This window comes from Heloderma suspectum, chromosome 7 (assembly GCF_057233095.1).
Source record: "Heloderma suspectum isolate Gila_16-S chromosome 7, 16-S_ref, whole genome shotgun sequence".
Lineage (NCBI taxonomy): Eukaryota > Metazoa > Chordata > Lepidosauria > Squamata > Helodermatidae > Heloderma > Heloderma suspectum.
The window spans coordinates 59269844-59297596 of record NC_139464.1 but is presented as its reverse complement, the minus strand read 5'-3'; the positions used below and the strand labels follow the sequence as shown (position 1 = coordinate 59297596).

General features: G+C 42.4%; 1 protein-coding gene across 1 annotated transcript in view; it reads left to right on the top strand.

Moving 5' to 3' along the window:
* Positions 1–1301: 1301 nt before the first annotated feature.
* LRRIQ1 (leucine rich repeats and IQ motif containing 1) overlaps positions 1302–27753 on the top strand; it is a 156586-nt gene continuing 130134 nt past the window's right edge. The window contains exons 1-10 of the mRNA XM_084811788.1: positions 1302–1373; positions 3670–3803; positions 6328–6439; positions 9674–9768; positions 12288–12408; positions 15351–15580; positions 16354–16428; positions 19359–20681; positions 24940–25092; positions 26554–26704. Of these exons, the coding sequence (XP_084667914.1) occupies positions 3672–3803; positions 6328–6439; positions 9674–9768; positions 12288–12408; positions 15351–15580; positions 16354–16428; positions 19359–20681; positions 24940–25092; positions 26554–26704 (2392 nt within the window). The 5' untranslated portion in view covers positions 1302–1373; positions 3670–3671. The remainder of the gene's footprint in view (positions 1374–3669; positions 3804–6327; positions 6440–9673; positions 9769–12287; positions 12409–15350; positions 15581–16353; positions 16429–19358; positions 20682–24939; positions 25093–26553; positions 26705–27753) is intronic.

Genomic DNA, 27753 nt, shown 5'->3' with positions numbered 1-27753 from the left:
ATACAGCTTCTCCATCTTTGGCTGCAAAGGACATAATCAATCTGGTTTTGATATTGACCATCTGGTGATGTCCATGTGTAGAGTCGACTCCTGTGCTGTTGGAAAAGAGTGTTTGCTATGATCAGCGTGTTCTCTTGGCAAAACTCTATGAGCCTTTGTCCTGATTCATTTTGTACACCAAGGCCATGCTTGCCTGTTATCCCGGTGATTTCTTGACTTCCTACTTCAGCATTCCAATCCCCTATGATGAAGAGGACAACTTTTTTTGGTGTTAGTTCTAGAAGCTGTTGTAGGTCTTCATAGAACCAATCAACCTCAGCTTCTTCGGCCTCAGTGGTTGGGGCATAGACTTGAATTACTGTGATGTTGAATGGTTTGCCTTGGATTCGTACTGAGATCATTCTATCGTTTTTGAGATTGTATCCCAGTACTGCTTTTCCCACCCTTTTGTTGACTATGAGTGCTACTCCATTTCTTCAAAGGGATTCTTGCCCACAGTAGTAGATATGATGGTCACCTGAATTAAATTCGCCCATGCTTGTCCATTTTAGTTCGCTGATTCCCAAGATGTCGATGTTCAATCTTGCCATCTCATGTTTGACCACCTCCAGCTTACCTTGATTCACTGATCTGACATTCCAGGTTCCTAAACAATATTGTTCTTTACAGCATCGGATTTTCTTTTCACCACCAGACACATCCACAGCTGAGTGTCCTTTCGGGTTTGGCCCAGCGGCTTCACTCTTTCTGGCGCTACTTGGAAATTCCCTCTGCTCTTCCCCAGTAGTATATTGGACACCTTCCGACCTGAGGGGCTCATCTTCCGGCGTCATCTCTTTTAGCCTTGTGATACGTTCCATGGGGTTTTCTTGGCAAGAATACTGGAGTGGGTTGCCATTTCCTTCTCCAGTGGACCACATTTTGGCAGAACTCTCTGCCATGACCTGTCCATCTTGGGTGGCCCTGCACGGCATAGCTTATGGCTTCACTGAGTTGCGCAAGCCCCTTCGCCACAACAAGGCAGTGATCCATGAAGGGGTTGCTGTTATTAGTCAGTCACAAATAGGGAAGAATGTTTCTCAGTCTACACGAAAGAAAACAAAACTGCAAAACAAACACGTTTTTTTGAGCAGCAAAAAGGGGAAGGGGAAAAATCCCCTCATCTTCAGCTATCGTTCCGACCCCCCACAGGGTGTACTTTCCTCGGCTCATTTGCTCCCTCCTCTGGACAGGGATTCAAAGTGAATTTATTTAGCCCATCGGGGCTTCCGTAGGGAAGTCGCCCTCCCCTCCGCTCCCCATTCGCTGTTGCCGTGGTTACACTTCCTGTAACACTGAGGCGCCCTGCGCTGAAGACTCGGATTCTGAAGCAGGTGCGTGTTTCTTTAGCGGCGGCGGCGGGAAGTAGGGAGGGTTCAAGCGCTTTTCGACAGCGAGGGCAGCGATGGGGTTGCGTCCCATGCAGGGGTGCGGGGCTTTCCGTCGGTGGGACGGAGCTGGACCGCGGCTCACTGAGGGCAGTGGGTAGAACTACAAGTCCCAGCGTGCAGTGGGACACTGCCCATAAATGTCATAAGGCTTGGGTGCCCCAAATGCATCCTGGGGCTTGTAGTCTTCGTGCCCTTTGTTGCGAGAGCAGGGCAGGCACGGGTTAATTGCAAACCTGCTGCTGCCTTTTAAAACATGATATAAGAGTGCGCGCGCTCTCGAGCCAAAGCTCGCTGAGTATGGCAGAGCTCTTTGTTCACCTTTTGTGAACGATGTTGAATTAGTGCGCATGCCCCAGGCGCTCCGCCTCAAACTTGGATAGGTTAAGAGTTCTCTGTACCTGTAAGTCCGGTTAGCACAGCGGGGCTGGTCTGCCAGGAGCCTGTGCCTGGGGTTTTGTTTTCAAGAGCGGGATCGGACCTTTCTTTTGTATTTCTCTGCAAAATGCCACGTGCAGCGTTAGTACTGTATAAACAAACAGCTAATAACAGGTCTTATTAATTGTAAGTACTGGACATTAAAAACACCTTTACAGGTGATACTGACGTTGCTTTTACCTGTACTTTGCCTCCCCGTTGATGGGGACGACGACCCCAAACACTGTTTATAACATGCCCTGTATCCTTTCCCCATTTCTGTTGCTGAGATCTTGTGAAGTGATACTTAGAAAACCTTTGAGTGGCCACAGAAATGGTGAGCCACAGTGGCCAATCAGTAGCTGTTTGTGCAGCAAGGGACAAGGATTAACCAGTGTACAGCAAGGGGGTGGCAGTGCCTACAGCTGAACAGGTAGGCAACTCTCCCCTCCCCAAACTTCAATTCATGGCTATCAGTGGCCACTAGTCATTATGGCCATGTGCTACCTCTAGTATCGGAGGCAGTATGCCCATGTACACCAGTTGCTGGGGAAAACGGGTGGGAGGATGCTGTTGCACTCATGTCCTGCTTGTGGGTTTCCCATGGGCAGCCGGTTGGCCACTGTGTGAACAGGATGCTGGACTAGCTGGACGCTTGGTCTGATCCAGCACAGCTCTTACGTTCTTGATACTTGCCTGCCTGGTGTTTTTCCCCAAGCCATCACCACCACTAGTTATTTTCTCCATTGCTTGAGACATAGCATGACTTTATTTATTTTATAGTGGTCTTAGGGAGCAATCCTATGGCCACTAGACACTGCCTAGAGGGCCATAGGATATGCTCATTTCTGGGAATCAACCTCAGATCCTGCACTCAGTCAGTTCCCGGAAAACTGACTGCCCCCCTCATCTGCCCTGCCTCAGAGGCAGCGCGGAGCAAATGAAAAGGGGTGGGGCTGGGGGCGTTCCGGGACGGGGAGAGCAGAGCTGCACGTACAACAAATCCAATGTGTTGTACAGCAGCTTCCTCTCCCAGTCGGCCCCCCTGCCATTAGACAGCCAAAAACAGCTGTCTAGTGAAAAATAGCAAGGCAGGAGAGGTGCAGAGGGAACACACACACACCCCCCCGTGCCTCTCCTGCCTTGCTTTGGATAGGCGGTCGCCTCCAAGGTCGGAGGCGGCTGCCTATCTAGTTAGGATTGTGCCTTTATTAATGACATAATGTTAATGCAACCCATTGGTATATTTTTTCTTTAAGAATTCTGAGTAGGAATATTCCTGCATATGCTCAGTAAAGGAGTGAGATAGGGAGTGGCCACCATTTTAGGCAGTTACCAACATGCAGTGTGAAAGAAGCTTGCTTTCTCCTATCGGTAAGACCCTGAACCCTTGAGACAGGTCTGTTTAACTAGTTGTTCCTGTGTTGCTGGACCCTGATCATTTTGAGAAGATTGCTGTGGAGCTGGAGTGAACTGAGTAGAGACTGTTTTTTTCTTCTTGGCCAGCAAACAAATCAAGCATCATAGAGAAGTTTTATTTCTATTTTTGCTGTGGACTCAAGCTGAAAGACAGAACTTTGGGAGGGCTGTGCTCTGTTTTATTGTTTTAGTGATAAGTGAACTGTGATGTATGTAAAATTCTTACGAGTTCGTTATTATTTCTTAATAATTAAGAAATTAAAATGATATATGTTAATTGTCCCTGTACAAAGCCTTAGTTGTGAGTCCCTTTAGAGACCCTGAAGAAAAGCGTTTCCCTAACAGTAGAGAGACAAGGAGTTCAGTAACACATGTCTCCTTTGCCTTTTCCATGTTACAATGAAAGGAATGGAGGACAATTGTGATGATATAGCAATTGAAGAAGAAATAGAACTTGAATTAAGCAAAATCAGCTTTTCCTCTGAAGTAGATGATCCTGATGCTGATTTATCAGCAGAAGCTTCAAGTGACAGCGAACTAGTAAGTACTCCATCTGGCTGGGAGAGAGAGAATTATCTTTTTGTCTGACAAACTTAGCATACATATAGTATTTGGTAGATGGCTATCTTTACTAGGCTGCTTGATGCTGAAAGTAGATATGCACAGGACATTGTATGCAATGAAATTCTGGGGGGAGGGGGGTGCTTGATGGATGCCCTGTTTCTCCTGGTAACTTAGGCAAGGAAAGATACCGAAGGACACTTCTTTAAAATGTGCTTTATTCATATAAAATAAGTTCCACAGAAACATAAATCTAATCCTCTGTTTGAAATCAACATCTGGTAATCAAAAGGGTATTGCTTTTGGACATGGTAGATCCAGTTTGCGTTCATGGCCAATGGCTTTTTACTGGAACACTGCTATCCACATGCTTATTAATACTCTTGAAGAACTCTGAACTTTTGGGAAGGAGTGATGTATGAATCTAAGAATGTAACCCTATGCACATCTATGTGGGAGTAAGTCCCATTGCATTCAAGGACTGCCTGCTTCCACATGAACCTGTCTGCACTATAAGATCATCTAGTGAGGCCTTCCTCTGAGTCCTCCTGCTTCCTGAGGTCCTTTGAGACAGGGAAACAAGCCTTTTCTGTGATGGCATTCCAGTTATGGAATGCAGCCTTATGCTCTGTAATCCTGGGACTTACGCTTATGTCTCTTTTGATACCAGGGAAATACATTTTTGCTCACTCCAGCTTTTAACTCAGTATTTATTTATTTATTTATTTTACAGTATTTATATGCTGCCCATCAAAGATTTCAGAGCGGTGAACAACTAGATAAAAGAATAAAACCCCATAATTAAAACATTTTTTAAAAAACAGTATTGTAAGGTGTTTTATCACTTATGGGGAGGCAGGGTGGGTTTTTTTTGTTTTTTTTAAGAATCAGGGATGGACAACCTTCTTTTAGGTGGAGAGCTGTCTTGGTGGCTTGGGAATTGTTTGGGATGTGCATTGGTGGGAGGAGGCCAGAAGTGGGTAGGGTCAGGGTGGGTGGGGATACCTGCCATTCTCCCACATACACACACACACACACACAGACACTTCCACCACCCAGAGACCTAAACACGCATTCTTCTTACCCAGACATAGACACATACACTGGGCCAGTTATCATGTCACAATAAGCCACCATGGCTTAATTCACCCACAAGGCTCCAAGATGTGCTCCGGCCACCATTTTGAATATGCAAGTTGTGGTGTGGGTGCACCACAGCTTGTCATGTCATGTGAACCCAAGCATTGTGGATTATTTGAGGTTTAAACAACTCTCAGATGACCCTAGAACAACACATGGGTGAGTTAACCCACGGTGGCTTATCGTGACATGCAAACCAGGTCACTGACACTTTGTGGACACACATCTTTCTCTATTCACACCCAGAGACACACACCCTTTTTGCACGCACGCACACACTTCCCCCTTTTACGTGTCAACATACAGGGAAGGGGAGGTTTAAATATCCCCTCCCTATATACTGTGATCCCAGTGCACCTCCCTCTTGCTACCCAGCTGGGGTCAGTGGTGGAGGTACATGATTTAAACTGGGAGGGCAGCATGTAGGAATGACTGTCCCTGCACATTTTTTTTACATTTAAAATGTGTTCCTACTAGCCTGCCCAAAAGCTGTTTTGTGGGTTTACATTACTGCAATTGTGTTGTGGAGGATGGAGCACAGGAATGACTCTCCCCATGAGCCATACTGCCTGTCATAACTGCACTCCCTCAAGCCTGCAAGACAGCTGGGTAATGCAGCATTGGGAAGGGAGGGCAGAACTTTGTATCAGGGCCTTGGGCTTCTGCAGCACGCTGTACGGAAGGCCTCCAAAGCCTGTGGGCCACGGGTCATCCATGTGTGAAATAAATGAATTTGAGTAAACACTCATAGGTTAGTCCTGTATATTTGTGCCAGCTGGTTCACTGTATACTTGGTTGAAACATAATCCTTCTTCGTGAGCAATTTTCCATTAGAAGTAAACTTTAAAAATGAGAGAGGTGCTGCATCAAGGCCTCCATCAGCCTGGTTGGGATCAACTCCCATTTGGCTCCTCCACTTCCTGAACTGTGTCTGCAGTCACTATTCTAGCTGGTAATTATAGAACGCCATTATGTAATAGCATAAAGGGTTGTTCCTGAATTTTGCTTATTTTCCTTTTCCTTAGCACTCAGTTTTGTACCCTGTCTTTTATATTGTAAGCCATTTATTTTCAATTGCTAACTGTCTTGAGTGCTTTGACAGAAAGGTGGAGTATCAATGCAGTAAAAAATAATAAAAAGAGTGCCCCATTTGGACCAACACTTCAAATAGTGTGTAATTGTGTCATCAAAGTGCAAACAAACAAAATGCGACTGTTACTACTAACTGATACTAGGATTTGAGGTTGCAGCACTTGTATTCTGTTAGTTCTGGCTTCTACTTGTAACTTAGCAGAAGACAAACTTAATTTGAAAATAATGCTGAAAATTCAGAATGTAAATTTAATTTAAAGTGTATATCTAGATTTCAGATGAACTGCCAGAATCAGTCCTCCATTATTTAAATTTTGTGAGAAGCAGAAGTCAAAATGCAGAAAGGGTTATCTTGCAAGATCTCGAAAATGATGAAATATCAAGTAAGTAGTGATTTAATAAGGTATCTTTTGATATGTGTCTGCCAATGCAATCCCTATCCTCTCTTCAGGTAGTACTAATCTCTATTAGCATGCATACTCAGTTGCATCAACATACATTTGCATTGCACTTCCTCTCATTAGAAAATTCTAAAATTGTTTCCAAAGCAGCATGTTATGCAGAAGGGGTTGGTGAGCACAGTGCAATTTCTGGTGAACTGTGTAATGCCCATAGGCTATAATGTGCCTTCACCTTTTCCACTAATGTGCCTCAGTGAGAGGAGTGCTGGTGGGTGTATGGGGGCAATAATATTTACCCTACTCGTCTCTTGAAAGAAGGTTGGAAAGATCTTAGCTGGTTGTTGGATGGGCATATCAATTGTGGCTTTCTCTGTTCTCAGTATTTCCTTCTGAAGTACCTTGTAAATATCTGAGGATGTTGACGTGTGCTGCTTTATCATGTGTTTTGGAAAAAGAGAGGTTTCTGGGGGGCAGAGGGGGGCGGAATGGTGATTGCAGATGGACTGGCTGTTACAGGAGAAGGGGGAAGAACAGGATGGTGTTCTCCCTTCCTTCTAGTTCATCTGTCAACCAAGGGCTCGGGAGTTGTGGTGGCAATCCCTTGGGTCCAAAGGTAGTACTTTTGAATGGCAGCTTAGTGAAACGTAAGAACATGACCATCTAGGATATGATCCTGGATGAGGAATCTGACCAGGCTTGTAATTATAGGGTTCTGGCTGGAAGAAGGGGATGGGATGAACTTCTTCCAGCAATGTCCACCACATTTCTTTGTATAGCATCAGCCAAGAATTCAGGGAGGTGGAGCGCCTATGATCTTTCATGATTTCATACCATCAACCAACTGCTCTGTCCAGCAATCTACTAGTTTTCAGTGTTTGTTCTTGAGCTGTCTTCCAGCCACCTAACATCAAGAATAGCCCCAACCTGGTGCCCTCCAGATGTTTTGGACTACAACTCTTAGCTTTCCTTACCATTGGCCAAGCTAGCTAGGGCTGATGGGAGTTGTCCCAAATATCCAGAGAACACCAGGTTGGGGCTATGCTTGATGTTAGGTGGCTGGAACAGAATAGGAATTTTGCTGCTGTACTACCTGCCCCCCTGCCCAACAGTTTCCCCACTCCAGCTAGCTGGTGTTGTCTTGGTGTTGGGAGTCTCTCAGTGTGATTGCACTCTACTTGGTTTTTTATTCTGGACAGGAGGAGAGTGATCTGGGTATGGAGGATCAATATGTGGCCCCTTCATCATGGGCAGAGGACAACCTGATTGGGTTTAGAAGTACAGGAGCACCTAACTTTGCTGGTATGGCCTATTAAGGGGCTAAGATGGATCCAGATTATTGCCTGGCTGCCCCAGGGGAGTTTTCTGCTGCTTTGGCTGGTGATTCTGCATACTGTGACAATTTTGCTAGACAATTTGTGGATAAAATCACTCTCATCCACTCTGACTTAGACACCATGATTGTAGTAGTTCCTAATGATGTACTTCTGGCAGCTGCTTGTCCAATTGTATTGGTTAAGTTTCAATTTGCACAGGCTGAGGATGTGGACAAGATCCTTGGTAGCGTGAGATCAACCATTTATGTGTTTGATCCTTGACCTTCTTGGCTGATTAAGGCAGCCAATTGAGGCTTGATCAAGTAGGTGACAAGAGTGGTGAATGCCTCCTTAGAGGAGGGTGTAGTTCCATCGAGCCACAGAATGGCTGTAGTAAGACCTTTATTGAAAAGTTGTCTCTGGATCCCACTGTGCAGAATAATATCTAATCAGTCTGAAACGTGCCATTTATCAGCTGAGTAATGGTGTCTCAGTTCTAGGGATTCTTAGATGAAGTGGATTAATTAGACCCATTTCCATCTGACATCAGGGCTGGTTTTGGGACTAAACAGCTTTGGTTGCTTTGATGGACAATGTATACTGGCAACTAGACAGGGGGAGTATGACCCTATTGATTCCTCCGGAACTCTCTGGCATTTGTTACCATCAATCATGGTATTTTTCTGGACTGCTTGGGAGGGATAGGTGTGTGAAGCACCGTACTGTGATAGTTCTGGCCCTTCCTCAGGGTCGATTCCAGAAGGTGATGTTGGGGACTCTTGTTTGATGCTTTGGCTATTGGTGAATGGTGTCCCTCAGGAATAATTTCTGTCCCTCATGTTATTTAAATCTAGAATTCTACATGGAACCACTGTAAGAGATTGTCCAAGGGTTTGGAGAGTGTCCTCACCAATACGTGGATTTCACACAGTTCCATTTAAGGAAATAGAACTCCATGAGATCCATGTATTGGTGTTGATGCCCATTTTTCATTTAATACCAAGGAAGCTGTTATGGTTCTTGACCAGTGCCTGGAGGCAGTTACAGGCTGGATAAGGGCTACCAAATTAAAGCTTAATCCTTACAAGACAGATGTGCTCTGGTCAGGTGGGAGATGGGATTTAATCTGTTTTAGATGGGATTGTACCCCCCCCTTGAAAAATCAGCTTTGCAAGGGCTTGGAGGGGAGGGGGCTCCTGGATTTGGCTTTTCATATGGGTGACCAAGTGGCAGCAGTGACCAGAAGTGCCTTTTCCCAGTTTAGGCTACTATGCTAGCTGCACCCATTCCTGAGGAAATGGGTGCAGCTACAGCAACACGTGCCTTAGTCTCATCAATATCGGATTAGTGTAATGCACTCTACTTATGTGCTTAGTTTGTTTTACTACTGGTAAATAGATAAGATATTTATGTTTTATAGGGGAAACAAAGGCATTCCGAAATGCACAGAGAGGTTTTGGAATTATTTCTAATTGAAAACAGGCTAAAAATATCCTAAATAAATATTAAGATCCATTTTGGGTGGTGGCAGCTGTTCTCCACTTTTTTTTTAGACTTTTGTAAATTTTAACAGGAAAATGTCTGACAGATTATACCTAATATATCAAAGAATGCACTTGTGCTTTGTAAATTTAAAATACATACTTGATCCTTTTAACTGGAACTTTACATTTTGTTTTAAGTAGACTACACAGGCTTGACATTTTATGGAACATTTTAGCTCTATGCAATTTTTTAAATGTTTCAGATGTACAACAATATGATCCAGAAGTTGAGCCCACTTGTGAGTGCTCGATATCTCATCTGAATATTCACTGGTAGGGTATTGTATTGAAATCAGTGTTTCGAAGCTTAGAGCAATAACTTCTTCAGGAGTGATTAAATTATATGATTTCTTTTGCAGGTGATATCTACAGTGTTGTTCCTAATAATGCCTCAGAATGCTTGGCTCAGTTGGCTTCTGAATATAATGAAGATCCAGAAGAATTAAAAAAGAGGGTATTATATATACATATATGGATGTTTTCAAATACATATATTTGATTTGATAAATACTTTTATCTCCTTCTTTAGTATTTCACTAGAACACACTTTTAAAATATGTTTCTAAGGAAACCATTTCTAGTGACATTTTTTTTAGAAACGGGTTAGTTGCATACAGTTAAATAGCATTGTGAGAGAGATAAAATTAAAGTTTCATATGTAGGAAAAAAATATTGGGATCTGATTAGTTTTTGGCAGTGTAGAATAGGAATAGTGTAGCAGAAAATGTCAGACATGCAGAGAAATACTTAAATGGAATGTCATAACAGAAGTAATTTGGTAAGCTTGGTGGTTACTCTAAATGTCTTTTAAATTTACGTTTTGAATGTATCTCTTTAAAATACAAACTGACATACAAATACAAACTTATGGGGGGGGGGTTGGCCCCTATCCAGCTAGTGGCAATATGCATAAGGAAGCAGCCCCCCCCCCCCAACACACATCCCAAACGGGATGAGGAATAACAAATGCTGTATTGCATGCACATTATCTTTTCCAAATCTAGCTGCTGTGATTGAGCAGAAAGACCTGTTAGAAAATTGGTGATATCACTGATAAGGAGTGATAAGTTAAGGAGTGGGAGTAGGGGAATTGAAACCAGTGTCCCTGTCCACCAAACAACTGATCAGTAAGATTGCTACTTTTCTAACAGGACTCTGTGCACACTGGGATGCATTGTGGTCGATACAGCTGCTCTCTTCCACAGCAATTAATATCTGTTCATTCACTGTATTTTTGGTACTGAAAACCCTGCCATTGCTCACGTAGAACAAAAATTCTTCTATACTGTCAGGGCCAGAAATATTGGAACAAGGATAACTGTTTTGGCAGTTGGCCTCTGTACACCACCACATTGAAGTTGAAAGGAAACACACCCAGATGGGAGCGAAGTCAGGACTTTCAGCTGTAATTCAAGGGGCTTGACAAAAGCGGGGCACTAACCATTCAGGAAGAACAGCAAGTGGCATACACACAAACCCATCGTTGGTGGCTCATAAGTAATGGAACAAACCAACATCATCTCAGCCTTAAGGATCGCCTTTAATACCTGGATGAAAATCCTTTGCAGTCAATGCCTGAAGTCTGGAACCCATGGACATGACCCAATGCTGAGTTTCCTCCCTCGAGATGCTTTGCCAGGCCTTTACTGCAGCTGCCTTCAGCTCCTGCTTGTTTGTGGGTCTTTCTGCCTTCAGTCTTGTTTTCAGTAAGTGAAAAGCATGCTCTATTGGGTTGAGATCAGGTGACTGACTTGGCCATTGAAGAACATCCCACTTCTTTGCCTTGAGAAACTCTTGGGCAGCTTTTGCTGTATGTTTTGGGTCATTATCCATCTGCAGTATGAAGCGGTGTCCTATCAGTTTGGCAGCATTCGGCTGAATCTGAGCAGAAAGTATAGCGTTATACACTTCAGAATTCATCCTGCTGCTTTTATCAGCAGTCAGGTCATCAATAAACACCAGTGACCCGGTTCCATTGGCAGCCATACATGCCCATGCCATAACACTGCCTCCACCATGTTTGACAGATGATGTGGTATGCTTTGGAAAGCTGTTCCTTTCCTTCTCCATACTTTTCTCTTCCCATCATTCTGGTATAAGTTAATCTTGGTTTCATCAGTCCAAAGAATCTTATTCCATAACTGGGCAGGCTTTTTTTAGGTGTTTGCTGGCAAAGGCTAATCTGGCCTTTCTGTTCTTGAGCGTTACCAGTGGTTTGCACCTTGTTGTGAAGCCTCTGTATTTATATTTATAAAGCCGTCTCTTGACTGTAGATGTTGACAATGACATACCTCCTCAAGAGCGTTCTTGACCTGGCTAGATGTTGTGAAAGTGTTCCTCTTCACCATGGTCTTCCGTGGTCTTCCAGGCCTTCTGCTGTTGCTGAGCTTGCCAGTTAATTCCTTCTTTTTCAGGAAGTTCCAAACTGTTGTGTTGGCCACTCCCACTGTTTTTGCTCTCTCTCTGATGGGTTTATGGTGTTTCCTCAGCCTAATGATGGCCTCCTTCACTCGCATGGACACCTCTTTGGGGCTCATGTTGGGAGTTCCAGTGAACAGCTACCAAATGCAAATGTAACACTCAGAATCACCTCCAGGCCTTTTATCTGCTTGATTGGTCATGGGGTACCCAGGAAACAGGCCACACCTGGCCATGCAGCTGCTTGTCAGCCATTCGTTCCATTATTTATGAGCCACCAGCGATGTGTGTGTGTGTGAATGCCACTGGCGGTACTTCCTGAATGGTTAGTGCCCCACTTTTGTCAAACCCGTTGAATTACAGCTGAAAGTCCTGACTTCACTCCCATCTGGGTGTGTTTCCTTTCAACTTCAATGTGGTGGTGTACAGAGGCCAACTGCCAAAACAGTTATCCTTGTTCCCATATTTCTGGCTCTGACTGTATACTAGCTGTTGTTCAAGTGTAATAGCTCCAAGCTCAACTACATTAACATGAAGTTATTTGTTGCTGTTCAGGTGTTATCTGAAATAGAACATGAGGAACAACAGATGAGTGAGGCTTCTGAAAATATCACTGAGCCCAATGGCAGTGGAGACATTCCCTCCAGTGAAATTGCTGATGTATATTCTTTGGCAGGTAAACAAATTTGCAACCCAGCCCTAATCATGTGTACTCAGAAGTAAGTGCTTCAGTCCTAGTTAGTGTTAAGCTGAAATGAAGGAACACTACGGACGCAATCCTATGGAGATAGTTGTCAGCCCCCGAACATGGAGACTGATGACTATCCAATGCAGGGCAGCTGGAGCACAGAGGCAATCCTCGCCTCTGTGCTCCAGTTGCCCTGCATTTATGGGTAGACAGGCAGTTTCACCTGTCTAGCTGGGGAGCTTCAGAGCGGGAGGGGGAAGGGCACACAACGAATAGGAAGCTGCGTAGTGCAGGTTCCACAGTCTCCTCCTCTCCCTATGACTGCCCCGTTCTACCTGTCTCTGCACTCCACTTCTGAGCATGGAGATGTAGGTGGCGCAGAGAGAACTGTGCTGGCTGGGCAGGGGTGGGGAGTGCAGTTTCTGGGCTCCAAGGTCAGAGTCCAGGTTCTTACCTTGAGCCCAGAAACCAAAAAATCCTATCCCCCAGACATTGTCTAGGGGACATGGGATTGCTCCCTAAATCAGTTTTTGCAAGTACTGGGAAGTGCCTCTTTTTTCAGTTAGTTTTTTTCATAAACTAGCATAGTAGTTTTCACACAGGCTATCATGATGAATGGGCATCACTAAGGACAAGTCAGTTCAGACTAAAGGCAGTACCGTCCTCATCGCCTTTACTGTGAGTTGGCATCATTTTCCATCAGTAACATCCTCACATGGCCAGATGTGATTGATTATGTAGTGGCATGATGTTATTACTCAAATAACATGATCCCTGATTAGCTGGAATCACATAATGAAGACATTTTTTAAAGAAATGGCTTACAGCAACAACAATGGTTGTAACTGGTTGAAAACTGTTCAGACTTCAACTGGTCCAGAATGCTGCTGCCAGGCTGTTGATGGGGGCCATTTACAGGAAGCACGCAACTCCTTTGTTACAGCAGCTTCACTGGCTACCGGTCTGTTTCTGGGCAGAATTCAAAGTGCTGGTTAGGACCTATAAAGCCCTATATGGCTTGGGACTGGGCTGCTTCTTCCTTATGAGCCTGCCTAGTCCTTACGATTCCTTGAGAGGCCCTTCTTTTGAGACTGCTACCATCAGAGACATGTTTGGTGGCAACATGAGAGAGGGCCTTTTCAGTGGCCACTCCCAGATCGTGGAACTCCCTCCAAAGGGAAGCTAGGTTCACTTCCTTCTCTGCTGTCCTGCTTGCAGGCAAAAACCACTTTAATTAAGAAGGCCTTTGGCCTGTAAATGGGTCTGTGGGTTAGGTGCTGTTTTATTCTATAATTATGTTTACTTGTATTTTTTTATCATCCTAATCTATTTTAAATTGTTTTTGTAAGCTTCCTTGAGTGCCATTTTTTGGTAGATAGGTGGGATATAAATCATACAAATGAATAAGTAACAATGGATGTGAAAAGCCATAAAGAGTTATAGAAAATGTATATTTAAGTTTTTTTCTTCTTCTGTGAAATATTTTCCCCCACCAGCCAAAGTGCTAATTTTGCATTGAATACGTTAGTGGAATAATGTTTGGCTCAGACCTAATCTGAAGCATGGTTACTTGGAAGCAATGGGGCTTGATTTCAGTGGAATGTCTGAGTAAGAATTAGGGCCGGGTTGTAAGTGAGATGCTAAGAAGCAAAAATGTATTCTGCCTTTTTAAACAAACAAACACAACTTTATTAGAATGTTAACCATATTTAGGGATGCTGCAGGTGGATGATGCTTCTGTATCTGTAACTCTGGAAAAAATGAGTGGAAGGTGCATATTTATAAGATCAGGAACACTGTTCAAATCCCATGTTTTGATAAGGAGAATCTTCCACGTGATTATAACGTGTAAATGCTATTTAAATTGCAATCTTATGATCACTTACTGAGAGGTTCCTATTAAACGCAGTGAAATTAACTTCTGACAAAGCTGCATTGGATCTAAATTTTAGGCCCTCTAAATAAGGTGCAGCTGTAACTTCCAGCCATTAGTGAGTGTGATAGTGTTGTATGTACAAGTAGCCTTAAGTATTTTGTAGAAGAGGATATGTTGCTTGGTCCCAATCTACTTCCCAACCTGCAGAATAAAGACAGGAAGTCTGGCCATATACTGTATCTGTCTAGGCTACTGTGGGCTTGGCATGATACACTTTCCTGCAGTGGTTTGATAGTGCAGAAAAATAAAGCTGATGCTAAATTATCCCACTGTATTACCCCCAAGGAGATGCAGAGTTGTTGGAACGGAAAGTACTGCACCTCCCACCAAGTGATGTATGTGGGGTCTTAATCAACTGTTCCACTCATGTAAGATTGGTTGTCTGTACTGTATAGAAAAAATTGCAGTTTCTTATTAAATAAAACAATGTGTGTTTGACTTTGTTTCCCAGAATACCCATGACAAATTATTTGCAATCTATTCATTTTAATAATAATATTTAGATTATTATTAAATAATAATAATTTAAACATCTCAACATCTGTGACATGGTTTACCTTGGTCTTTCTTGTTTTGTGCTTCTAATAACATTGCAAAGTGCTTTGCAATTCCTATGCCATTTATTTCCACTAGGAAGGGATTGATTGATTATGGTGAAGGCTGAAAGGCAATGATTTACCAAAAACCTTATTCATGACTTGGGTGAGGTTTGAGCCCAGGTCTCTGAGCAAATGTTGTTAGTCACAGGGCTGCAATTACTTTCAGTGTTTGTGATGTACTGTACAATACATGACACAGGCTATATTTAGACTAATGAAGCATCCTGCCTTAGTGCAGAATGTTAAACTAGATTATTCCAGAGAGAAATGACCATACTCTTTTTTTAGATTTTATAGAATGGTACAAATTCCTTAAAACTTCCATGAGCTGGCCACAATTTTATTGGGAAAAATATTTTCAGTGCTACCAAATTTACATGTGTGCATTCTTCTAGATGATGGTGACGCCATCATTAGCTTTTCTTTTCGAGAAGTTGAAGAACGATGCAAGCAAGAATATGAGCTTTGGGTGGAAAAGCAAAAAGAACTTGAACATGAACGAATAAAGCAGCTGAAAGCTAAGAGGAATATGGAAGAAACACAAAGTGAGGAGGAGGAGAAAAGGAGACAACTACGTCAGGAGGAACTGGAGGCTGAACGGATGAAGTTAGAAATGTTTCATGCGGTAATATTTTAGTGTTAATAATGGAAGCATCTTAATGCCTCTGGGTCAAATTATGCAAAGTATAGCATAACAAGTGGATAATGCAACAAAATGTTTTAGTCTGGAGTGCTTGTGTTGAGGATAGTTCAGTCTCCAGTCAATTCCCCCACCCATCCAGTTTTCTTTCCTCAGCAGTCATTCAGCATTCTGTGACTACTGAGCATGCGCTGTCCACATTGGCTGTTTTGGGGTTGGTGTTTTTCTAGATATTGTTTGTACTTCCGCAAACCTTGAGGTTCTCTTGAACCTATTGATACCTCCTTCTTGTGCATGGATGGTGTTGGTATATATGCTAATGTAACATAGACAGATTATCTGTAGCTAAACTAGATGCTACTTAAAGAGATGACATGATCTTCCTAAATATGTTAGTTATCGATTTATACTTAAATGCTTGTCACCAATAACCTAGCTGATGGTGATGTATTTAAGATGTGTCATACTGGGGGACAGTCATATTGCAGAAACCAGGGTACAAAAAGGATCTTATTTAGCTTTGGTAGTGCATAAAAATATAACAACAAAAGCACCAACATCCAAAGGACCAGAATGATTCTCTGGAGGTAAAAGTTGTGCTTATCTCTCCCACTGAAATCAGTGTGAATAAAAACATTTTTATTGTAGTAGGACTGCATAATGTATTGATCTACTAGAATTACTGCTTAGACCATAATATTATTCATGTTACTACAGTTCATTAAGGGGATAACAACAAAGTTCTGTGTTTTGTACAGCAACAACAGGCTATGATGGAAGAGGAACTGCTGAAAGAGGAGGAGGCTTGGAAAGAACAACTGAGACACCACAAGGTAACTTTCTTTCTTTCTTTCTTTCTTTCTTTCTTTCTTTCTTTCTTTCTTTCTTTATTAATCGCCTGTCTGGCCGGTGTACAAAGTATATAATAGAACAATTTAAAACAGTAAAATTCTACAGTAAAAACACCATATTTCTAAAAATACCCTAACCGGCCCCAAATGCCTGCCTGAACAACCACGTTTTTAATGCCCGGCGGAAGCTCATTAAAGGAAGATAGATGCTTTTGAACTGTGGTGCTGGAGGAAAATTCTGAAAGTGCCTTGGACTGCAAGAAGATTAAACCAGTCCATACTCCAGGAAATAAAGCCAGACTGCTCACTTGAGGGAATGATATTAAAGGCAAAACTGAAGTACTTTGGCCACATCAGGAGAAGACAGGATACCCTGGAGAAGATGCTGATGCTAGGGAAAGTGGAGGGCAAAAGGAAGAGGGCCCAACCAGGGGCAAGATGGATGGATGATATTCTGGAGGTGACGGACTCGACCTTGGTGGAGCTGGGGGTGGCGACAGCCGACAGGAAGCTCTGGCGTGGGCTGGTCCATGAAGTCACAAAGAGTCGGAAGCGACTGACCGAATCAACAACAACAATGGTATAGTTCCCTAGGGAGGGAGTTCCACAGAGTGGGGGCCACCACAGAGAAGGCCCTCTCCCTCGTCCCCACCAGTCTAGCTGTTCTGGCTGATGGGACAGAGAGAAGGCCATCCAAGGAACTCCTTAAGATAGGTTGGGCCAGAACCATATAGGGTTTTGAAGGTCAAAACCAACACCTTGAATTTGGCCCGGAAAACAACATATAGGAATGCTGAAAAGTATTTATGTTAAATGTGAAATGCTGGCATTGTAGTTTATGGAAAAATAATGCTGCAATCTGCATAGTGATTCAATTCACATTTATTTATTTCTTTATTTATTTCTATACTACCCAATAGCCAACGCTTTCTGGGAGGTTCGCAACAATTAAAACCATCAAATATAAGATGATCAAATACAATATAAAAGTTTAAAACTACAGTATAAAAAATAATAACCAAATAGAACCAAATATCAGTGGAAAGATTTAAAATACAGTACCAGATCTGAAACAGAAACCAAAATATGAAAATGCCTAGGGGAAAAAACCTTCATCTGGCACTGAAAAGACCACAAGGTAGGCACCAGGCAAGCCTCTCTGGGAAGTACATGTAATGCCCAAACCATAGTTTGGATGTTGGGACTGTGCCTTGGGCTCATAAACACCCTCTTCCTCTCATATGTTCCAGTTCCCTCCCAGACTTCCTGGTCTGTAGCAAACTATAGTTTGCCATTACATCAGAATTGAGCAAACTATGGTTTGTGGAAACCATGCCAATCAGAATTTGAAACTCACTCCAAGCCATAGTTTCCAATTCTGGTTTGGGGGCAAACTGGTTTACATGAATCAAAGTTTGCCTAGTTTGCTTGATAAACAAATTATCATATGTTATGAATCAGGAAGCTCAGAGATTGATTTGGAATAACTGAGGGGAAGAAGAAGCATCTAAGCCCAATATGTAGCAGTCACATTAATAGGACTACTCTAGAATGAATGGTTTATAAGTTTTAGTCTCTATCCGTTTAAGTTGTTTTCCAGTATTTGATTAGTTACAGGCTAGAGGAAATCATATGAGTGACAAGTAGTAAGCTGACTTTAAAAAAACTCCTTTCTTACCTGCAAAAGGGTGTGTCTGGCAACCAGGACTGTCGGATTCTAGACTACTGTACATATTACAGTGCCTATTACAGCTGCCTAGCATAACATCAGTGGGATTTCTTTCAAAAGGGAGAGAGCTATATCTGTAGCCTAGCCCTAGCCCTTTTTGGAGAAACATTCCCATCATTAACCCTATAGCTTTACCCAGGCAAACAGGCAACACTGTTGCATTTGCATCACATGGTAGTCCCATTCAGCCATACCTAAAGTGGCTATAGGTAACATGCGAGAAGGGATCATGTTAGCCCCGCCCCCTCTGTTGTCACCCTTTACTGGTGAACGACGACTGAATTGGAGACTCTCCTCTATCTCTGAAAGTTCTCCATGTGATTAAGAATGGTGGAAAATCAGCACACTTAATCATGTGGAGAGCCTGCATGGATACAGGAAGTTCTCTTCTTCAGACAGCTGCCCTCCATGAGTAGAGGGGTGATGAATGTGACAACACAGGAGGCAGGGCTAGCACAGTCTCCTCATGTGTTACCTATGCCCACTTTAGGAATGCTTGAATAGGGCTACACTTTAATGCAATTGCATCAGTGTTACATGTTGGCCTGGGTGAAGCTATACCACTGGCTCTTTGGCAGCACAAGTCTCTCTTTTTAAAAAGTATCCTACTTCTCCCACTCCCTCACATTAAGAACTGGGCTGAATCTAAAAGAAGGTGAAGGCATGATCAAGGCAGGATAGGATCAACGCTAATAAGATCAACCTAATCCAAAGCATTTAGCTAAGGGAACATGTGACTCTCTAAGTGAAAGCCAGAGGAGAGTTCAAATCCAAAGAAGCAGTTGAGAGCAGGGAAGAGACGAGAACACCAGTCTGCCAACAGTCTCCTTCTACTTAAGTGACACTCCTCTGTGTGGCTGACCAAATCCTGTTATTATGGATAGTGACTTGTATTCGTACAGTTATAAAAGTTTCACGAATACTAGCCCATAAAACACCAATATATTGACCAGTAAATGGAAAATGTTTATATATGAACAAACATTTGTCCACAAAACTTGGAACACAAAAAATGGGGGTATTTACACATTTAGAGTAGATTTGCCAGTGATATGCTCCTCCTTGCTTCCCTGCCTATTTTAGAATAGTTAATTTGCAAATATTAATGTCAATTTGTGTGGTATATCTTTGCAAGTTATATACCTGATATTTTTTACAAAAGCACTTTCTTGTTTGGGTTTAGGAATTGATTAACAACTTACACATACAAATAGAAGAAGAAAAAAGGGCCTTTGAAGAACAGCAAGCCATGGAAAGACAACAGTGGAAAGAACAGCAGAATATGGCAGCTGTAAAAATCCAAGCTACATTTAGAGCATTTGTGGTGTACAAAAAATGTGCTCCTGTCTTGAAACAATGGAGAGCAGACCTAAAAAGGAAAAGAGAATTACAAGAAACAATGGAAAGGGAAATGAAAGAAAAGCAGGAAAGATGGAATAGGTGGGCTCTAGAGAAGAAGGAACAAGAGGACAAAGAAAGGAAGAGAAGAGAAGAGAAAGAGAGGGAAGAACATGCAGAAAAGATGAAGCGGCATGAAGAATATGAAAAGAAGAAAGAAATTATGAGGCTTCAGCGAGAACAACTAACATTGGAAGAAATGAATGGGGAAGAAAAAGGCAAACTAAAATTTGTGATAGAAAAGGAAATGGACTCCAAAAATATAGATAAAGAAATACAGATGGCTAAGAAGGAACAAGAAAGAGAAAAAGCAAAAGAAGATACAACTGACAAAATAAAAAGGGACATAGGGGTCCAAAACACAGGTACAGCTTTAGAAATAGCAAATAAAGAAGAAGAAATCAAAGAGGTGAAAGAACAAGGGGAAGATAACAATGAAAAAATAAAACTAATTGCGGAAAAGGAACAGAATAAACAAACACAGGAGATAAAGTATGAGGAAGAGAAACATGATGAAAAACATGGAATGATGCATGAGAACGTATGGTATGACACTGGAGGAAATGAAGATGGAAAACTGAAATCTGGAAAGGAAGAACATCTTAATGAGATAAATAAAGAAAAATCAGTAGACTGTGATGCAAAAGATCATTGTTTGGCAACTGCAGAATTTCAGAGAAATAGTAACATAAATGCTCTCAATATTGAAACTATTACAGTAGTTCATCAAGAAAGCAGCATACGTAGCAATTACATGGACGTTCAGTTAGATTCTGGAGACACTGGACAGATAGATGGCTCTTACGCATCTGCAAATAATAAAATAGAGCTAACTCTAAAAGAAATTCATAAGGAAGTCACTCATTGCTGGGCCAAAGGTGAAGACTCAGTCAATTTTTTTGAACAACCGGTCTCATTTTCTGATTCTATTGAAGAAAAGAGATTAGTGTGGATGAAAACTTGTAAATCCTGGTCTAGAGTTTATAGAGAACATCAGAGGAAGAAAATGATTGAAAGAAGCAGACCACGGAAATGTTCAACTGGCCTGATGCCTCCACTGAGTGCTGCCATGATAATTCAGGCTGGCCCTTGGAATGCTCTAGAACACGTAAGTAAATGCAAGAATGTAAAAGCTGTCATGTAAGTATTATCTTGTGAATATTATTTGTGTCTGTGTATAGTGGGCTTCATGGATCACTGCCTTGTTGTGGCGAAGGGGCTAGCGTAACTCAGTGAAGCCATAAGCTATGCCGTGCAGGGCCACCCAAGACAGACAGGTCATGGTGGAGAGTTCTGACAAAATGTGGTGCACTGGAGAAGGAAATGACAACCCACTCCAGTATTCTTGCCAAGAAAACCCCATGGAACGTATCACAAGGCTGAAAGAGATGACGCCGGAAGATGAGCCCCTCAGGTTGGAAGGTGTCCAATATACTACTGGGGAAGAGCAGAGGGAATTTCCAAGTAGCGCCAGAAAGGGTGAAGCGGCTGGGCCAAAGCCGAAAGGACACTCAGCTGTGGATGTGTCTGGTGGTGAAAAGAAAATCCGATGCTGTAAAGAACAATATTGTTTAGGAACCTGGAATGTAAGCTCAATGAATCAAGGTAAGCTGGAGGTGGTCAAACATGAGATGGAAGATTGAACATCGACATCTTGGGAATCAGTGAACTAAAATGGACAGGCATGGGCAAATTTAATTCAGGTGACCATTGTATCTACTACTGTGGGCAAGAATCCCTTAGAAGAAATGGAGCAGCACTCATCGTCAGCAAAAGGGTGGGAAAAGCAGTACTGGGGTACAATCTCAAAAACGATAGAATGATCTCAGTACGAATCCAAGGCAAACCATTCAACATCACAGTAATTCAAGTCTGTGCCCCAACCACTGAGGCCGAAGAAGCTGAGGTTGATCGGTTCTATGAAGACCTACAACACCTTCTAGAACTAACACCAAAAAAAGATGCCCTCTACATCATAGGAGATTGGAATGCCAAAGTAGGAAGTCAAGACATAACCGGGATAACAGGCAAGCATGGCCTTGGTGTACAAAATGAAGCAGGACAAAGGCTCATAGGGTTTTGCCAAGAGAACACGCTGATCATAGCAAACACTCTTTTCCAACAGCACAAGAGGCGACTCTACACATGGACATCACCAGATGGTGAATATCGAAATCAGATATTCTCCATCTTTGCAGCCAAAGATGCAGAAGCTCTATACAGTCAGTAAAAACGAGACCTGGAGCTGACTGTGGCTCAGATCATGAGCTTCTTGTTGCAAAATTCCAGCTTAAATTGAAGAACGTAGGGAAAACCACTAAACCATTCAGGTATGACCTAAATCATATCTCTTACGAATATACAGTGGAGGTGAGGAATAGATTTCAGGGATTAGACCTGCTGGATAGAGTGCCTGAGGAACTATGGACGGAGGTCTGTATCATTGTTCAGGATGCAGTAACTCAATCCATCCCAAAGAAAAAGAAATGCAAGAAAGCAAAGTGGCTGTCTGATGAGGCTTTACAAGTAGCTGAGGAAAGAAGGGAAGTGAAAAGCAAGGGAGAAAGGGGAAGATATATCCAACTGAATGCAGAGTTCCAGAGAATAGCAAGGAGAGACAAGAAGGCCTTCTTAAATGAACAATGCAAAGAAATGGAGGAAAACAATAGAATGGGAAAGACTAGAGATCTTTTCAAGAAAATCGGAGATCTCAAAAGAACGTTTTGTGCAAAGATGGGCATGATAAAGGACAAAGAAGGCAGGGACCTAACAGAAGCAGATGAGATGAAGAAGAGGTGGAAAGAATACACAGAAGAACTATACAGGAAAGATCTGAATGTCCCTGATAGCCATGATAGTGCGGTCACTGAACTTGAGCCGGACATCCTAGAGAGTGAAGTCAAGTGGGCCTTAGGAAGCATTACTAACAACAAAGCTAGCGGAGATGACAGTATTCCAGCTGAGCTATTTAAAATCCTAAAAGATGATGCTGTCAAAGTGCTGCACTCAATATGCCAACAAATTTGGAACACTCAACAGTGGCCACAAGACTGGAAAAGGTCAGTTTACATTCCAATTCCAAAGAAAGGCAACGCCAAAGAGTGTTCAAACTACCGCACAATTGCGCTCATTTCACATACCAGCAAGGTTATGCTCAAAATTCTACAAGCTAGGCTTCAGCAGCATGTGAACCAAGAACTACCGGAAGTACAAGCTGGGTTCTGAAGAGGCAGAGGAACTAGAGATCAAATCGCCAACATTCGCTGGATCATGGAGAAAGCAAGAGAATTCCAGAAAAATGTCTATTTCTGCTTCATTGACTATGCTAAAGCCTTTGATTGTGTGGATCACAACAAACTGTGGCCAGTTCTTAAAGAGATGGGAGTACCAGACCACCTTACCTGTCTCCTGAGAAACCTGTACAGGGGTCAAGAAGCAACAGTAAGAACCAGACATGGAACAACCGATTGGTTCAAAATTGGGAAAGGAGTACGACAAAGCTGTATATTGTTGCCCTGCTTATTTAATTTATATGCAGAGTACATCATGAGAAACGCCGGGTTGGATGAATCACAGGTCGGAATTAAGATTGCAGGGAGAATTGTCAACAACTTCAGATACGCAGACGATACCACCTTAATGGCAGAAAGAGAAATGGATCTAAAGAGCCTGTTGTTGAGGGTGAAAGTGGAGAGTGCAAAAGCTGGTTTGAAACTCAACATTAAAAAAACAAAGATCATGGCATCTGGCCCCATCACTTCCTGGCATATAGAAGAAGAAGAAATGGAAGCAGTGACAGATTTTACTTTCTTGGGCTCCAAGATCCCCACAGACGGTGACTGTAGCCATGAAATTAAAAGACGCTTGCTCCTTGGGAGGAAAGCTATGGCAAACCTAGACAGCATAGTAAGAAGCAGAGACGTCACCTTGCCAACAAAGGTTCGTATAATCAAAGCTGTGGTTTTCCCAGTAGTAACGTATGGCTGTGAGAGCTAGACTATAAGGAAGGCTGAGTGCCGAAGAATTGATGCTTTCGAACTGTGGTGCTGGAGAAGACTCTTACAAGTCCCCTGGACTGCAAGAAGGTCAAATCAGTCAATCCTAAAGGAAATCAACCCTGACTGCTCATTGGAAGGACAGATGCTGAAGCTCAAATATTTTGGCCACCTAATGCGAAGAGAAAACTCCCTGGAAAAGACCCTGATTCTGGGAAAGATGGAAGGCAAAAGGAGAAGGGGACGGCAGAGGATGAGATGGCTACATAGCATCACCGATGAAATGAATATGAACTTGAGCATGCTCCTGGAGAGTGCGGAGGACAGGAAGGCCTGGCATGCTATGGTCCATGGGGTCACGAAGAGTCGGACACGACTTAACGACTGAAGTTAAGTGAACTTAAGTGAAGTGGGCTATTCAAAGGCTCTTAGCACTTAATTAACATTTCTCCCCTTGGAGGAAGTGTGCAATGAACCGCTAACATCAAGCTAACAAGACTTGAATAATTTACTGACTTTCATAGAAAAATGTGCCTAGGTTCTTTCTTCCTGTATGTTAGGCTGTGTTCAAGTCACAGCTGAAACTACACAATGGTACAGAGATTCTCAGAGCTGGGTTAGATAAGAGCTGGATGCTCTTATCACAGTTAGGCAAAAGGGAGGAGTGCACTTCCTTCCAAGCCTCCAAGAGACTTTATGCTGCTTACCTAAGCTGCATGTATGGGAAAGATGAGAGTTACTGTAGCATAGAACAATTGTTGGCAGAAAGCACCTCACTGGTGCTCAAAGTTGGAACCATTGGAGACGGGGGCTATAGCTCAATGGTAGGACACAAGCTTTCCGTGCAGAAGGTTCCACGTTTAATCCTCAACAGGCAGGGCTGTGCACTACTGCCCTCTGAAACCCTGGGGAGCTACAGTCAGTGTAGACTATCGGTCTTCAGCTAGTGGTTCAGGACCTGGTACAGGATTGCAGTTTGACCTAAGGTGGACTGCAACGGTGCCATTACCACCAAACAAATGTATGATAAAAATTAAGCAGGTGGGATCCAGAACCCCAAAATTTGAAGACTACTGTAGGAAAATACTAAATTAGATAGACCAGTGATCTGATATAACGCAGCTTCATATGTCATGTGATATTCTGTAATATGTTTCGTGGTTTTCTGTAGTGGTATGTTGAGAGTCAGAAATAGTTTTCCCCCACCCCCATCATGCCACCACTATGATTTTGGATTTTTCATAACTTTTCTGTGAGTGGCTAGGGATGATACATTGGGTGGTATGGAACTGCAATTTATATATTACCAATGCAAGAGTAAGTCAAATATTGTTAGAGTGTATATATTCTTTTCTTATTGATTGCATATAGGTCACCACAGTTACCTTTCAAGATTTGCCTGGCTGCAGCCTCTCCACATTGTCACAGTGTCCAGGGCTTCAGTTCTTAAGTCTTAGACGTTGTGGATTACTTGCATTGGAAGGACTCAGCAACTGCAAAGATCTGAAGTATATAGATGTAGAGGTACCACATATTTTACTCTATATTAAAGTGGAAACTATTTTGCATCCTACTTCAAATGCAGTATTTTTGGATATAGGTATGCATATGCACATTACATATGTAGTAGCAAATTTTTTTTAAAACATGCTTGTGCACAGCTCAAAAAGCTGTGCTGTTCCCTAATTTGAAGCTTAAAATTTAGACTTTCTAATCTCCCATCACTTATGGTATTTGAACTGAGAATAAAGGACACAAAGGCCCATTTCAGAAGTAACACTGGCACCAGGCATTAGAAAGAGGCTGATGCTGGGAAAGACTGAAGGCAAAAGGAGAAGGGGACGGCAGAGGATGAGATGGCTAGATAGCATCACCGATGCAATGAATATGAACTTGAGCACACTCCGGGAGAGAGTGCAGGACAGGAAGGCCTGGCATGCTATGGTCCATGGGGTCACGAAGAGTCGGACATGACTGAACGACTGAACAACAACAACATATCAGATCATCCCCAACCCTCCCCACTCCCCACCGGTTCCCTTTTAACAGAGAGCAGTATTATATATAACTGTAGTGCTAATTCTGGTTACCAACATCTACAGGTATATTCTCAAACTTACCTGGAGAATCCTGATTTAAAACATCAAATGGCCAACTAGATAGAAGGGATTTGAGTTTGCGAAGGGGAAGGAGGGGTGGGGAGAATGTATGCATGATTCCATGGCCTGTCTATAATTACTAAAATCTTCCTATTGCCTGAACTGGACCAAATACACTGGTGTGTACCAACTCAGCGCTTTGGACAGAGCTAGAAGAAAATAGTCGTAAGAAGTTAATTTGAAGATCATAATCTCTGGTTGTGATTCACACACCATAAATTTCCCCCAGGTATGACTCTCCAAATACTGCTGCTAAGCAATCTCCATTCATTCCAGTGGGGCTTACATAAGCCTCTATGCAGCAGAGGTTCCTTGAAAGTCTAAATGATAGTCCAGCAGTAGCAAAACAAAGGCAGTAATGAAATTCGATAGATTGAACTATCTGCTAACTTTTTAGCAATCAGTATTTATACGTGTGTGCATGTGTTTATGTCTTTATAAATAAACTTGAAAACATTGGTAGCAGTCCGAAATATAGTTCCATCACCGTTTTAATGGAAAAAGAATGTTTAGTATGACAGCTTTGCAGTTCTAAATGGAACATACATTGGTGTGTCTATATCATATTTCTATAAGAGTATCAACAGTATTCAGCCTGGTTTTAATAGATTTTTACCCATTTAGTTGAACATTGGAGACTGTGGCTGTCATCATTGTAAGCACACTTACCTGGAAGTAAATCTCACTAAACACAGCGGGGCTTAGTTCTGAGTATACATACATACATAGGCTTGTGCTGTAAATTATTTTTCTTCAATCCAAAAGTGAAAGGATTTTTTAAAAAAGATTTGTATACCATTTTTGCTTATTTTCTATTTTTTTACAGGAGAACAATATTCAAATGATTAATTGTGAGAATCTACAAAATCTCTGCATTCTAATTCTGAACAAAAATAATATTTCATCACTTCATGGTTTATTTGGCTGCAGTAATCTCTGGAATCTTGAACTTTCCTACAATAAAATCACTCGAATTGGTAAGGGACTAACAGTGACTATTTCAAATGATAAATAGTAGAGCTGCGACCATTAGCAGATTAATAAATGTGATTAATAAAATATTTTTTGTGTGATTAAAAATTAGCTTTCAGCTTAAATGGTTAGGGTTTGTAGTCTCTTTGCTCTTTTTATTATTTAAAAATAAGAGTATGTTATACATACAGTGATATCACACACAGGAATAATATGGTCGCAGACATTATGCAGGTGGGAAAGTATGCAAAATAATTATACTGGCCTCTCAAGCTTGGCCTCTGCTCCCCCAACACTCATAATTTTAAAAAGTACACTCATGAAATGGCTGTTATGATGGGAACTGGGAGCAAATGTTACAGGAACTGGGAGCAAAGATACTGGCCTGGTTCGCACATAACAAGAAGTCACTGTTGGTGGAGTTCCCTTTTTCTCATTGCGGTGGCCATTTTGAATATTCAAGGGTGTACCATAGCTTCTCATTACTTGTGAACCCAGAGAGATGGTTTGTTGAGGTGGTTGACAAGCTGTCCACAAACTTAAAACAGCCCATGGGTTCTGGGTGGCTTATCAACCACTCCAGCAACCCACCCTCACTAGGTTCACATGTAACAAGAAGCCACTGCAGCAGGCGCTTGGCTTGCCAACCTGACATTGCAACCCACCATGGCTAATAAGCCATGGTGGGCTGTGGTGATCATGCAAACCAGGTCTGTTTGTTTGTTCTGCCATATGTAGTCTGGGATGGGGGCAGATTTCCCCTAAAACAGTGGTTTTAACTCTAGGAATTCTGGGGCTCCATGGAAATTTAGTGGGGTTTTATCAGTGAGAAAATCTGTAGTGGCAGAAAACTTTTCTGAAAGACAGTTTGACCACCACTGCTAATCTTCCCTTGGTGTGTGCAGCTATAGGGGAGTACTAGGTGTTTTATAGATTTGGGTGTGTTATCTGGCACGCAACATGTGGCCCTCCAGATGTTGTTTGACTTCAGCTCTCATCCACCCCACCCAGCATGGCCAATGGCCATGGATGAAGGGAGGAGGGACCCCAACAC